Source organism: Cyprinodon variegatus, unplaced genomic scaffold (assembly GCF_000732505.1).
Source record: "Cyprinodon variegatus isolate N-32 unplaced genomic scaffold, C_variegatus-1.0 Scaffold43, whole genome shotgun sequence".
NCBI classification, from domain to species: Eukaryota; Metazoa; Chordata; class Actinopteri; order Cyprinodontiformes; family Cyprinodontidae; genus Cyprinodon; species Cyprinodon variegatus.
Window position 1 is genome coordinate 633,791 of NW_015150496.1, and position 13,568 is coordinate 647,358.

General features: G+C 37.9%; 1 protein-coding gene across 6 annotated transcripts in view; it reads right to left on the bottom strand.

The window, feature by feature from the left end:
* cadm1 (cell adhesion molecule 1) overlaps positions 1-13,568 on the bottom strand; it is a 622,928-nt gene that overhangs the window by 163,409 nt on the left and 445,951 nt on the right. For all 6 annotated transcript variants that reach the window (XM_015370204.1, XM_015370203.1, XM_015370201.1 and 3 more), the window contains one exon: positions 7,522-7,668. In XM_015370204.1, the coding sequence (XP_015225690.1) occupies positions 7,522-7,668 (147 nt within the window). The remainder of the gene's footprint in view (positions 1-7,521; positions 7,669-13,568) is intronic.

The window sequence follows — 13,568 nt, forward strand, 5'->3', positions numbered from 1 at the left end:
CTGTTCAGAGCAACATTTCTCCCCCCTTCTTCAATAAAACCCGTTAAACCTTTTACTTGGTCTCTCTGTTCGGTTTTTTGCATTTTTGGGTCAGAACTTTGAAACATCATGACATGCCCCTGCTCTAATCTTTGTTAAGAGGTCTTTCACCTTGCTGTTTATAGCAAGTGTGGTACTGAAGTGAAAATATTTTTCTAATGTTGTAGTGCTTTCAAAATAAGACATAGCATATGTCATTCAAGTGTAGCAAATGGTTTAATAAACTTCTCTGCCAGTTTTAACAAATTTTAAAAGGTCTATAAATTCTAGTTGCATATAACTACATTCTTTTGATTCTTTACAAAATAAAAGAACCAAGCAGATGCTGCCGTCTTCAAAGTAAACTGTTCTTTAAAGCATCTGGAGCTAATGTGTAGAGATATGGATGTAAAACAAAGTGCAGTGCAGAAAAAAAATCCTAAGTTTAATTCAAATAACATTTTAAACTCCACAAAATGCCAGACAGAAAGCAGAAAAACTGCTTTTCTACAGCTTTCTGGTATCCAGAAAATGAAACAAAATCACGACAAATAGTCAGGTGTCTCTGCCCAAGTTCCTGAAACCAGTTTGAAAGTAATCAGCGCTTCTCCTTTCCATCTCTAACTCACTGACATAATCCACCTCTGCGGATTTAGTCTGAGATATAGCAGATGTGAAATGTTGAAGGGGTCGATGTTATTTGGAAGCTGCCAAGTGGAGGTTATGTCATAATGGAGCAGTGCAGCTGCAGCAAAGATGCCTAGAAGGGATCACAGGAGATCAAGGAGCCGCCGTCAAAGCAGAACACGATGCCCTTGACAGCTGGCGCTGTGGGAGTCGGCTCTTCATCGGCCCCACAGCAGATAAATGCAGAGTTTTGTTTGGTGCACACGTGAGGGCATTCTGCAAACGTTGCCCTTGTGTAGTACGTACAAGGTGCTTTTGAAAGGCGACACATAAAGAAGGGAGCTGGGAGTTTGAAGGACTGAACAACATTTCACCTCAGAGAAGCTGACAAAAGCCTCTGCTTGATGAGACCATGGAGAGGTTCATGTTTGTTTTCATGCATGAAGCTTCAGTTTAATAACAGAGAAATAAATTCATAGCATATATGTATACTCTACAGTTATATGCTACAGCATGTAATGTCTCAATCTTTACGCTTACCTTGCCTTAGCAATTGCTATTTATAGTTAAATAGGAGTGGTTTTGCATTTGTGAAGGCTGACATGTTTTGAAAAGCTAGTGATTATCGAAATCGCCTTTAAGCTTTAAAGGGGACTGCAGCAAGTTAAGCCTATATACACTCCTACACATCTCTAATAAAATACTTTTTATAAAATGATCTATGTAAACTAGACTTACACCGGCAATGACAGGCAACCAGCCAGTTATTATGCAGACCAGAGATTTCAGGCACTGGTTGTTACATTTTTTTGTTTATTTTAGGAGCGGATTAGCATCTTTCTACTGCCCTCCATCCATGTTTGTTTTGGTCTGAGTGCCAAAAACAAATCACCTGGTCACTGAGGTAAGGGGAGACGGCGTTCCTGAGCTCAGGCAGGAGCAGATGGGAATCAGTGTGAGAACAGCGGCTGAGAGAGCTCCATAACTATGCTGTTAGATAGAGCTGAAAACTACACACTGTAGCTTTAACTATCTATTGTTACCATCTAGTAAGCAGCACTTAAATTAAGGAAGGCTTTATTCAACGTTTATGCTTATTTCTGCCGCTCCTGGTGGAACATCTTCATAGATCATTTTGAGATTATGACGCCGCCTGACTCTCCCAGGCAAAATCCTATAGATAGCAAATTCTTCCTGAATCAAACCACCCTAACCACTCATGCAGTTTATGCATAAAACACCATTAACTAGTCTTGCACTGACGAGGCCACGATCCAGCATTAACATAGTCGTATTGGTATTGGAGAGTACCAACAAATAGGGCACCGATACCATTTTGTGAGCCAAAAGTTTATTCAACTATTCTTATCCATTCCAGGTAAAAAATACAAAGTTCTACTGGATTAACTTCGTATTAGACTTTTTGCTGCTTTTTAAAGGTAGGTAGCAGCTTGACAAAGCCATGATGGCAATTATTTTACGTCAAAGTAGTATGCAGTTCTTCATACACACACACACACATCAATTTCAAACAGATTGTATCTGTATGGTATCAGTATCAGCGAATACTTCACAGCCAGGTATCGGTATAGGGGGCAAAAAATAGCATCCACAAAACACTATCATTAACCCTTTTCCTCTTGTATATATTTTCATACACATGCTCCTTTTCACAGATGGGATCGTTTAACAACATCGGAACAAACTTCTATCATGGCGGTTATCAGCAGCCATAACATAAAAAAGTACTTCCAATTAGAAATAAAAACATGTGGGTAGCATTTAAAAGTACTTTTTTTTTAAATTTACTGATGAGAGTTTTATACTGCTGAAAGTACACCAGCACTATAGCACAGCTGGCGGCAAAAGAAATAATGTTAAAGTTTATGTAAATACAACCAATGGAGTTATTAGCTGTTGCATTATAATTCCTGTCTTGATTTTAAACAGAGCAGCTCCACATTGTTAATTTTCTAGTTTCCTTTAGCAGATTGCTGTGCTGTAGTGCTAGGCTCATATTAAAAGAAAGAAAGAAAGAAAAGTAAGAAAGAAACAAGAAAAAAGAAAGACAGACAGAAAGAAAGAAACAAAGAAACAAAAAAAGAAAGAAAGACAGAAAGAAAGAAAGAAAGAAAGAAAGAAAGACAAAGAAAGAAAGAAAGAAAGAAAGAAAGACAGACAGAAAGAAAGAACGAAAGAAACAAAAAAAGAAAGACAGAAAGAAAGAAACAAACAAAGAAAAAAAAAGAAAGAAAAGACAGAAAGAAAGAAAGACAGAAAGAATTCATGGCTTACTTTTTGGTGTTTTTTTGAAGCGTATGGTGATCTGACCTTAAATTGTTTTTGTTTTTTTGTATATGACTAAAGGGATACATGCCCGTTCAGGTATTTTAAAGTCTATTTCTCGTATAAAACTAACGGGATAAGCGCAAATCTGACAACTTACGCATGCTTATTGACTATAGGTATGCTGGTCTGACTGAACCCCGGCCACAAAATCTGCAAATGAAGGGGACAAGTAAAACAAGCACGAAAGATATGTACATCCACAGGACAAGATTTACACATGCAAAGTACGTTTTAAAAATGGACACAAAACTTACAAATGTATTTCTGACGGAATCGCAAATTAGCCCTAGTTTACAGGCTGGTTGTAGTCTGTGAGCCTCACTGCATTTCTTTTTGGATTTTGTACATTCTTTTTATAAAAATAAATAATGTGCATATCTCTGCTTCACTAGGTGTTAAAACCCTGAAGCATAAAATATTAGATAATTAAAAACAACATAATTGTTCCTTTAGTTACCTTAATTTTTTGTTGTAGCTAAACAAACGTTAAAACAAAGCAAAACAACCTCGTTATACAGTCTTAATATAAGAGAATTTTTCTTTCCCTGATCAAACACTCTGTTTTCCTTCAAATGTTAGAAAGTGCATCTTTGATTTCTGTCCAACGTGTGGGAGTGGGGTTGGATAAACAGGCTGACACAGCAGGGGGAGGAACAGAGGCAACAACAATGAACACAAGCTAAAACAGCTCCATGTCACTATTTGTGGCGCTCAGGTAAATCAGCCTGAAATAATGCTCATGCTAGTCATCTGACACATTTACCTTGTTCCTTTGATTAAGCAGCTAAGACAACAAGCTCCCGCTGTGTTTGCATCGATTGTACTGTTTTCTAACAGTGATTAAACTGCAGCAGCCTTGCGCTCCCCTGTCAGGGTTGATGGCTGCATGCTGGACCAACTGAAACACTCGCATCGTTCATCCGATATGTTGCCAGGTTTGATCTGTAAAACAATTTAGCTGGATTTTGATTAAAATAAATGTTTTTAATAACGCCTGGTGCTTTGTTTACAAACACAGCCAACAGTTTTGCCTTTAGCTGCATAAATAATGGAACATAGGAGAAACTGACAGGTTACTGCCACTAAATCAACATTATTTTTGTAAATATATTCCATATGAACTCCTGCTTTGTTTTTGAAGTTGCTTATGCAAATCTCTTGTATGTGAACTACACAATATGGTTAAAGCAATATATACTCCAAAGTGATAATACACGAACACATGCAGACGTTTTTCACAAGATTAGATTCCTTTTTTAATCTTGAAACGAAACATCACAGCTATTTACAGCTGTGATCAAAATAAAAGCAGTCCAAGATCACCAACCAGACCAGTCACTGTTTTTAGTAGAAACAAATAATTCCTGCATGGTAAATAATTTAGTGGTATGTGCAGTTTAATAGGAAACCAACAGAGCCTTCAGTCATTTATGCAAGCAGCTGATTCTGCATAACAGAATCATTAATCAAAAGGGTGTGTGTAAGGGAAAAAAACCCAAACAGTATGGAGTTTAGTTAGGCGTAGTTCTGTTAGGAATCCAGTGTGTGTGGGCTGTGTTTTCTTTTTGTGTTCTCTCCCTCCATCACCAGGTGGCGCCCTGTTCTCATTGGTCCTCCCACACACTTGCTTCTGGTTGTGCTCATTACTGAGGAATCTTAAGCGGTGGACTGACACTAACTCGTTGCCAGAGTGTTTGCCAGTTTTGGGTACTCTAGCCAAGCTGAGTTTAGCTGAGTCGAACTGAGTCTTTGTCTCTCTGAGTTCTAACCTTGTTTTTGTCCTTGCCTTTTCGGCAGAATGTCATCTTGCAAACTGGATTGTTTGGCCTTCTCCCCCTGGAAGGATTTTTTTGAGCTTCACACTGAGCAGGGGATTAATCTTCACATGACCTGTTCAAGTTCTCCTGGAAATCTAAGTGGCAGTCCGCTCCATTGCTCCTCAAGGAACCAACCAAACCAAAAGACCTGTCGGCCCTCCAACGAGTCCCCCAATCTCTGGATAAACCCACGCCGACTGGATTCTGGGAAGAGAACCTTTTTCTGCTAACGTGAGTCCCGTTCATCTTTGATTTTTTGCAAGACATTGTTCAAATTTACAACGGACCCTGAACTATCCTCTGAACTTCCCTTCTCACTTCCAGTTCCAGTTCACCAGCTCTCTGACTTACACTGGAAAAACCTTATTGATTATTCTAATAAACCTGTTAAACTTTTACTCTGGTTCTGAGTGGTTTCCTGCATGTGGGTCAGATCTCTTAAAAACATCATGACAAGTTCAAACAGCAAGAAATGTGACCAAAATCGATACTCCATTTTTTTTCCGTCTAAATAGCTCGCTTTCATTGTCTTTACCCCTCTATAGAAATTCTAATTTGAGCCACTTCCAGTTGTTGTATTAGTCATATCAAATAGTTTTTAAAGCATTTGGAGTCTGAATTTCATGTTGTTGCCTTAGATCAGAGTAGATTTTTACACAGCTGCAGCTTCCCCGTCTCTTCTACTAAAGGCTGTTAATGGTAGTGCACTGTTTTTATCTCACCTCCCTTCTTCTTTTATGATAAAAGGATTTTAAAGGATTCTTTCACATCATTTGGCGGAACAAGCAGTTCCCCCCTAAACCAGAGAGTGTCCGGAAGTATAATACTAAAGACAAAAACAAAGAAAAGGTGAGCCATGCCAGTGCTGAAGAAAGCAGAATAAATGAAGAAGGTGAAAGCAGAACATTTTGTAATGATGCAGGTTATGGGTGAGTTTTAACTAGAGGTTTAAGTGCCACTATGGGGTAAAATGTGCTTCTTTTCTTGTTATTTTTTTGAATTTTATCATTTATTTATTAAACACTTGGAGAGAGACACATCTATTATTTGTTCTTTATACAGTTTGCTGCTCTGTCCTCTACATTTTATTCTATGGGATCGGGGTTCTGAACCAGTTTCACTTTTCCATAGCCCATTTCAGACATACACACTAAATATTATATCTAACAATTACACGTCATTAATTACAGTATATGCATGTAAATTTTGTATCTTTTTGCTGGTTTTTCTGAAATAAAGTGATACGTTCGTTCACTCATACTTACATATAATAAGCTTTAAGACCTGATGTGTGAACGTAGCTTTAGTGAGATTTTCCGTTTGGGCCTAAATGCCCCCCAAGCACTAAATTCAAGCCGCTTTGCAGTGCAGTACATGTTGTAGGGATATTTCTTATGTCGGGTATATTTTCAAATATCGTGGATCACTGATAATGAATTATATTATAAGGTTGTATGAATGTTGACTTAAACCTATAAATACTGAATATTCTAATGCATGGCTATCATTGATTCCTACTATATCTGAGGCATTACACTGCAGTCCTGCAACCCTTGTGAAGCGACCAATGCAGGAGAATAAAACAACACATGCAGTTCGAAATCAGTCCTAAACATCAGCCTTAAAGTAAATCATGATGTTTAATTTAATTTTCAGGAAGTAAAATGCTTGCTCATAGTGCAAAAGCATTAGGTCACTCTTAAATTTTATGCTTTGATCCACCTTTTGCTTCTCTGGGTAGATGTTTATCAATATTGTCCTACTGAAAGGTGAACCACCAACCCAGTATTCGAGTCTTCTGTAACCCCTACAAGGTTTTCTTTAAGGATTGTACTGCATTTAGCTCCATCCATCTCCTCATCAACTAGAGATGAGCAGCCATCACTATGATTCACAGAAGCAGTGATGTCTCAAGATCAGGGGTCACCAACCTTTTTAAGGCTGAGGGCCACTTCAAGGGTACCGAGACGTAGGAAGGGTGACCATTACTGACCCATGAGCTGCAAGGGTTAGCGTTAGCCTAAACTTTGTACATTATCAACTTATTTTTATTGTTTCTGTTAATTTCTAAGTTTATTTAGACATTGTCATTTTTGAAATCTCTATAAATGATTAAAAAGAAGAGCAACAGAATAAAATAAAATTTCAAACTTAGCCCACTGGTGAGTTGTTCTTTATTTAGAAGACTCTGAGGGCCCCCTATGTTGCCCTTGAGGGCACCTTGGCGCCCACGGGCACTGCGTTGGTGACCCCTGCTCCAGTTACATGTCTAGCAATAGCTTTTCACATGTGAGTCTCTCATCCCCATAGCATCAGGTTGCCATCACCATGTGTGGATGTGGGGATGGTCTCTTGCATGTAGGCCATAAGGTAAGATTTAGATCTCATCACGCTTTACTTAGGTGACATCTAAAGGCAATAACGTTTTCATCAATGGGCTTCAGGGCAAAGAGGGCTAAATATAGAAAAAACTTTTTTGTTTACTTCATAGTAAGGTGCTATTTTGTGTAAAAACTGGGGTTATAATGTGAATAAATATCAAAGAGTTGAAGTTGTGGATATTTTTGCAAACATATATGCTGGAGGTAACTCTGGGGAGATCTCCCCTCTCTGCCTAAATGAGTGACAACATCAACCTAAAACATTTGGAGATTAAAGAACGATGGTAGATATAGCAGATGGATAATTATTAATATTGTGTAATACTTACGTCTCATGTCTCGGAAGTAAATAGTCTGTCTGTTGGGGTTGAGGAGCTGGATAACAGAGTCATCATTGTCCTTCACCCGACAGCTGATGATTGCCGTCTCTCCTTCCACCACAGACACATCGTCCGTCACCAGATTCTGACTCACCACTGTGTGACAGAAAAAAAAAAGAGGAGACGGCTTAGATTGCTACTGAGGATTCAGTGAATGCATCAGAGAGCAAAAAAAAATAAACAAAAACTGAAAACCTTCACAGTTAAGTCAGTAGGAAGCAAGTGGGATGACTGGCTGACCCAAAACCAAGGACAGGAAAATAAAGGAAATCTACAGCAGAATACAAACGTCATTTTTGGCCCCTTTCTTGATTCTGTGTGGCCCCAAAGAGTAGGAATGGCACATAATAAAACTCACCACCTTCCACCCCCAAGGCAGTGGACATGCTGTATTTTCATAACTTAACACCTTCCGGAGAGTCTTTGAAGGGACAGTGTGCCAGGAGGTTGACCAGGTCTGCTAATACTGGTGCTTAACTTTGGTTACGCTGCAAAAATGATCTCAAAATTTGTAAAAATGTCTTAAATTAAGGGTATTTACCCTTAATTTGAACAGGTAAATAAGATGATTTGCCAATGGAATGAGTATTTTTACTCTTAAAATAAGCTATCTAAATGTTATGCACTTGAAATTAGACAATGCAGTTGTTTTTTTCTTATTTTAAGTGTAAATTGTCTTGTTCCACTGGCAAAGTGTCTCACTTAAATCCTTAATTCAAGAAAAATGCACTTATTTTAAGAAAAAATGACTTATTTAGATTTCATTTTTTTGCAGTGTAGTGTTACTAAATATTGCAAATGCCTGTTCAAAAGGAGAGGCAACCTTTGTGCCGCTTCTGAGTCTCTTTGCTTCCTTCAGTCAGCATCATTGCTTAAAAGCTTGACCAATGTTCATCCTTGTTTTTGCTTCTTTTTTGGCTTGAATCTGAGAAATGTAGAGCTGAGAAGGAGCCATTTGCTTCATCTCACATGACTTTGACCTACAACTCCTTATTGTGCACAATTTTTATTTTTTATTTTTTGCTTAAGTTTACATTGGAACCAGAAGTAATTATTTCTATATTTTGGAACCTGCGAAAAATCCATGAAACAATATTTTAAATACTGCAATTATTTTCAGTAGAATTAGTACTTTTATTGTGAACCACTCTAGACATTCTTTAAAGATTTATTTAAAACCGTTTTGATGAGAAAGTTGTAATTAAGAACTTAAGACAAAAATGTCAGGAAGAGCTCTAAATTTTCAAATTGTTAAAAAAAAGTTTGCTTTATTTTTATAGTTTTTTTTTGTTATAGTTAATAGGATGACAAATGTCCAGTTTGCTACTTTAATAAATAAAAAAAAGATATTCTCTTTGTAGCACAGAAGCCTTTTCAACTTGACAATTTTGACCCAAGTGGGAAAGTTTGATCACCACCACTTTACCCCATCCTAATAAAGCTCAGGGGTAATTTTAAATCTTAATCTACATTTTTACCATTAAAACTGAGCAACACTGCAATCTCAAAAATCTGCCTGGAAGCAACACTTGGATGGCTACTGTATTATAAATGATATATATTCATGTCTTCATGCCAGTAACATAATTAGCTGATTGGAAGCAATTCTACTGCCATAGATGCACACAGTTGGTATGCAGAGACATTGGTGTCATAATGCCAAAACTCATGGTGCAGCTCTTCTACGTCAAGATGATGAAGAAGGAAACTATGGATCACCACCAGGGTGCCATGTTGTAAGGGGGTGGCAGAAAAACAAATCAAAATGTGATCCTGATGCTTATCTGCATGTCCAATCATTGGGTAGGTGGCTCCCTTCTGTTTGGAGACATATCGTGGTAAGCAGTTCAGCACAACCCACACTTTGCTAAAAAATGCGCCGCTATTTTAAAGGGGAAACAAACAGGTCTTCCTACATATAATGCATCGTTACAAATATCAAACAAACAAAATTATTATTATAATAACTTCTTTTGCTTGTGTTTCAAGTTTATGCATCCAATGTAAACTGGTCCTAAATGCATTAATGATATTGGTGCATGTTTTTCTTAAAACAAAAGGTTTGATAAATCTATGTGTGCTTTAAAGAATTTTACCAACATGAAGGATTATCAAATTGAACTTTAACCAGGTTCTGTATTTTCAATGTTTATTTAAAGATGATAAACATTGTTACACTTTTATAATAATAATAAAAACAAATCTATAACATAGTCATTTAAGTCAGAGCTACAGTTACTCTAATATAATCAGGTCCATCAACCACCCATGACCCGGAGGGCATATTTTGTTACACAACACAGGGAGGTAGAAAGGGTGTGGGTAAAAAAAAAATTTTAAAATTGTCAAAAGTTCAAAGACAGATCCTGAAAACTTAAGAATTAATCTGATAGTAAGACTCAAATGAAAAGATCCTGAGAAGTTCTATTTCTAAGAAAACTATGAAGATATTTGGGTTTGGGTCACTGCACATGATTGATAAACCCTTTTTTTTTAAATATATTATATATATATATATATATATATATATATTCCAAGTTTGACTCCCACTGAGGAGAAGAAATACAGCAAACTGAACCAGTTTGGGTGCATGTTATAGAAAGAAGGTGCCTGACACCTCTCCATGTAAGGCTCAACCTCTACAATTACTCTCCCGCTTCTTGGCAAACAACCCACAGACACAAAAAAGAAAAAAAATACAAACCCTTTGGGTCATGAAGTGGCCACTGTCATCACTCATTGACCTTCTCTAACGTCGCTGTACTTCCTTGTTGCAAAAACAATATCTCTGCCTACAGAATGAAGCATTGAGCCTTTCCAGTTCTGTGTTGTTAGGATTTGAAAAACTGCAGTAATAACCTCTCAGACTTAGCTTAGGGGTAACATCTATTGTTGCAGCTGGCGTTAAGCCTGTGGTGGCGTTGGCTCATTCTAAATGATGACCACAAACCTCGGACTGGGCAGCCAGCCAGTGGGGGGCTGACATTACTGGTGGCACCCAATGATAAAAGCCAATGTGCACTTATGAAATCCTACAGGCAGGAATCAGTTCTGGAAACGATTACAAGCAGGCTGAGAAAAAAAAGGGAATTTAGCTAATTCAATAATAGTTAAGGCAGACCTGAAAGGTTAATACACTCATTATTTGTGTGCAACACCATTTCTCTCAGCAGCTTATCAACATAGAAAAAAATAAAATAAAAACTCAGAAATTACCCAGTGTATAAATTGTAAACTTGCACATCAGCTACAGTGGCGGTTCTAGACCAAATGTTCCAGGGGGGCCAGGAGGGGGCCAACGTGTTTTCATGGGGGCACAGAAAAGCATGAAATAAAAAAACAGGCCAAGGGATTCAAATAAATTAAGATAGCTGCATGAAGTGAAATTTCTATTAAATTAGGTTTCATTAAAATTCTAAATGTCTTAATAGGTCAATATACATTCAGAATTTAGGAATTTTCCTTTTTTTTAAACTTAATTTAAGTTTCAAATTACAGTTTTCTATAAAATCTGAATAAGAATTTAAGAAAAAAAACTGTTAAAATTAGCTGTAAAAAGTAGAGTTTTTTTTTTTTTACATTTGTTTTGGAAAAAAACATTTAGCAGATGAAAACTGGGATCCTATCTCAATACCACTCATGCTATGTTTTTAAACAGTTAATAAAACAGAATTTGTAAAGAAAAAAATAAAATTGATCCAAAGGATCTATCAGTAACCATGTCTTTTTCAGCGCAGAATTCCTTTGAGTATTATGTCTTCAGTACAGGGGCCAGGACTTGATCTACAGGGGCCCTGGCCCCCGTTGGCCCCTGTCTAGAACCGCCCGTGATCAGCTAGTCAAAGCATTGGATCAGAGCTGTCTCTTAAAACACACAGTTCTTATTTAATGGAGGAAAAAAAGTTCCATAGGGAGAAATAACACCGACATTTTAACCAATGGCGTTAAAAATTGTTTCACCAAAACATGATGGAGCAATAAGCTATTTTAATCATTCACGAAGTGGCTTGGTGCTTCCCGAGAATCAAGAACCGACTCCAGTTTTGGCAGATCTCATCAGGCACAAATCTTAAATGAGAAAGGATTTCAGAACATTCACCTAATTCCTCAGCATGATTAGATTTATAAAACCCTGTCCCTCCAAAAGCAAATCTATCCTGGCTATTCTCTCTAGAACAGAAAAATGCTCTAAGTCGTCTAAATGACAATCCACTCTGAGATGGGCGTTTAGCATGAGTGTGCATGTTAGAATCCGTAGTTATTGGTGAAATACGTATATAGCTTGAGAATAAAAATGTTTACAAGGCTCTGTAAATCTAGAGGGTCCTGTTAAGATCTGCCAGTCTTCAGCCTGATGTTACACAATAACGAGACAAATATTGCACAAGCAGCCCAGGTCGTTGATGTTAAGTAGATGGGATTGCAAGCCAATTCAGTCTCTGCGGCCCAATACTGCTTTTGATTAGTTTTAATTTAATCTAATAAGAGATCAGACTGCAGCAGCATCTCACCTAATAAACATGACATCTATCACAAACAGGTGGAGCCGAGTGAGAATACACTTACTGAAGAGGCTCAAGGTTGTCAAATATGATGTTATGATCAGACAAATCAGTTGTTTAATGAGATATGAGCTCTGCTTAAACAACCGTCAATGCACATAACATTTAAAAAAAAAATGATTGCAATTTAGATTGATTTTTTTAAGGTTTAATGATTAAAATGTAGAGATTAAACTGGCTAACACGAGAAGGAGTGTAAATATCTTATCTGCATACCTCAGTTGTTCAGAAGCTCTAAACATCTCTGCCAATTAAAAGACGGGGAAGATGAGTTGGGAAGGGAGAAATTACCTCGTCTGATGCTGACGGATAAGGACAGACAGCTTAACAAATGAGATTCAGATCAGCATGCCTCTGCGGCCCAAACAGAGCCCTGACTAAATGAACCTCTGTGTCTTTGATATTCAAGAACAAACCTCGCTTTTCAAAGATGCACAAGGGTGGGCGGCAGCGTGGGCATCTGGTTATGATAATACGTCTTACATACAACAAAATGCATTTCAAGGCACCCACTGAAGGTTACAAGGCAACAGCAAGGGGGCTGCAAGGTGTCTGCTAAGCTGTGCTATAAGCTGCTAGAGGTGCTGGGGAGGACTTTAAATGAGGCTGCCTTGTCAGCTGCTTAATTGTTCCTGTTGTGCAAAATAAACACGTCTGACACGCTGGAGGACGGTATGGGGGGGTGGAGGAGCTCCGTGCTAATTAATGGCCGACAACACCATGAGCCATGGCCGCCCAGGACGCTGTCGGAGAAACTTCAGAAAGAGCATAAGAGACCTTACAGCTGATAGAAGATGTTTCATTACAACTCTTAGGGGAAGTTGGCGGCAACTATTTATGCCTATACATAACCAGGCTGCTGTGAATAAAAGAAAAGCAAAGTTTAATAAAAAAAAAAAAGAAACATAGTTAAGTATACTGATGTATCTTCTTTTTACCTGTCGTCTTCTCCCAGCAGATATAAGGAGAATGTTAGAATGTAGGGATATGATGAAACCCTCCATTAATGGTATAAAATTGGGCATCAATGTTTATAACCAGCAAAACCTATATAGATCATATTGCATCCAACTAGACCCTGATGTAGCTTATGGTCATCTCTCTGATTGACTAATGCCACACCCACCATGGGTATTCCACAATGGTGAAAGGATCTACCAATTGCTATCACAACATCTGTTCCGTGAAACTATGCTTCAGGTAACTCTTGAAGATCCAGGTCTTTAGAGAGAGTATTATTTCCTTTACTTTCTTTAAGTTGCTTTTGATTGAATAATCTCCTAAATGCATTAACACACTTAAGCACGTATTCTGGCCTACTTTAACATAACTGCATGGAGTGCAGCATGCCATGGAGTGCAGGAGTGCAGCATGGCATGGAGTGCTGTTCAGTTGAGGTATTGTAGAAGCCCAGTTTCTTTGAAGACAGCCTTC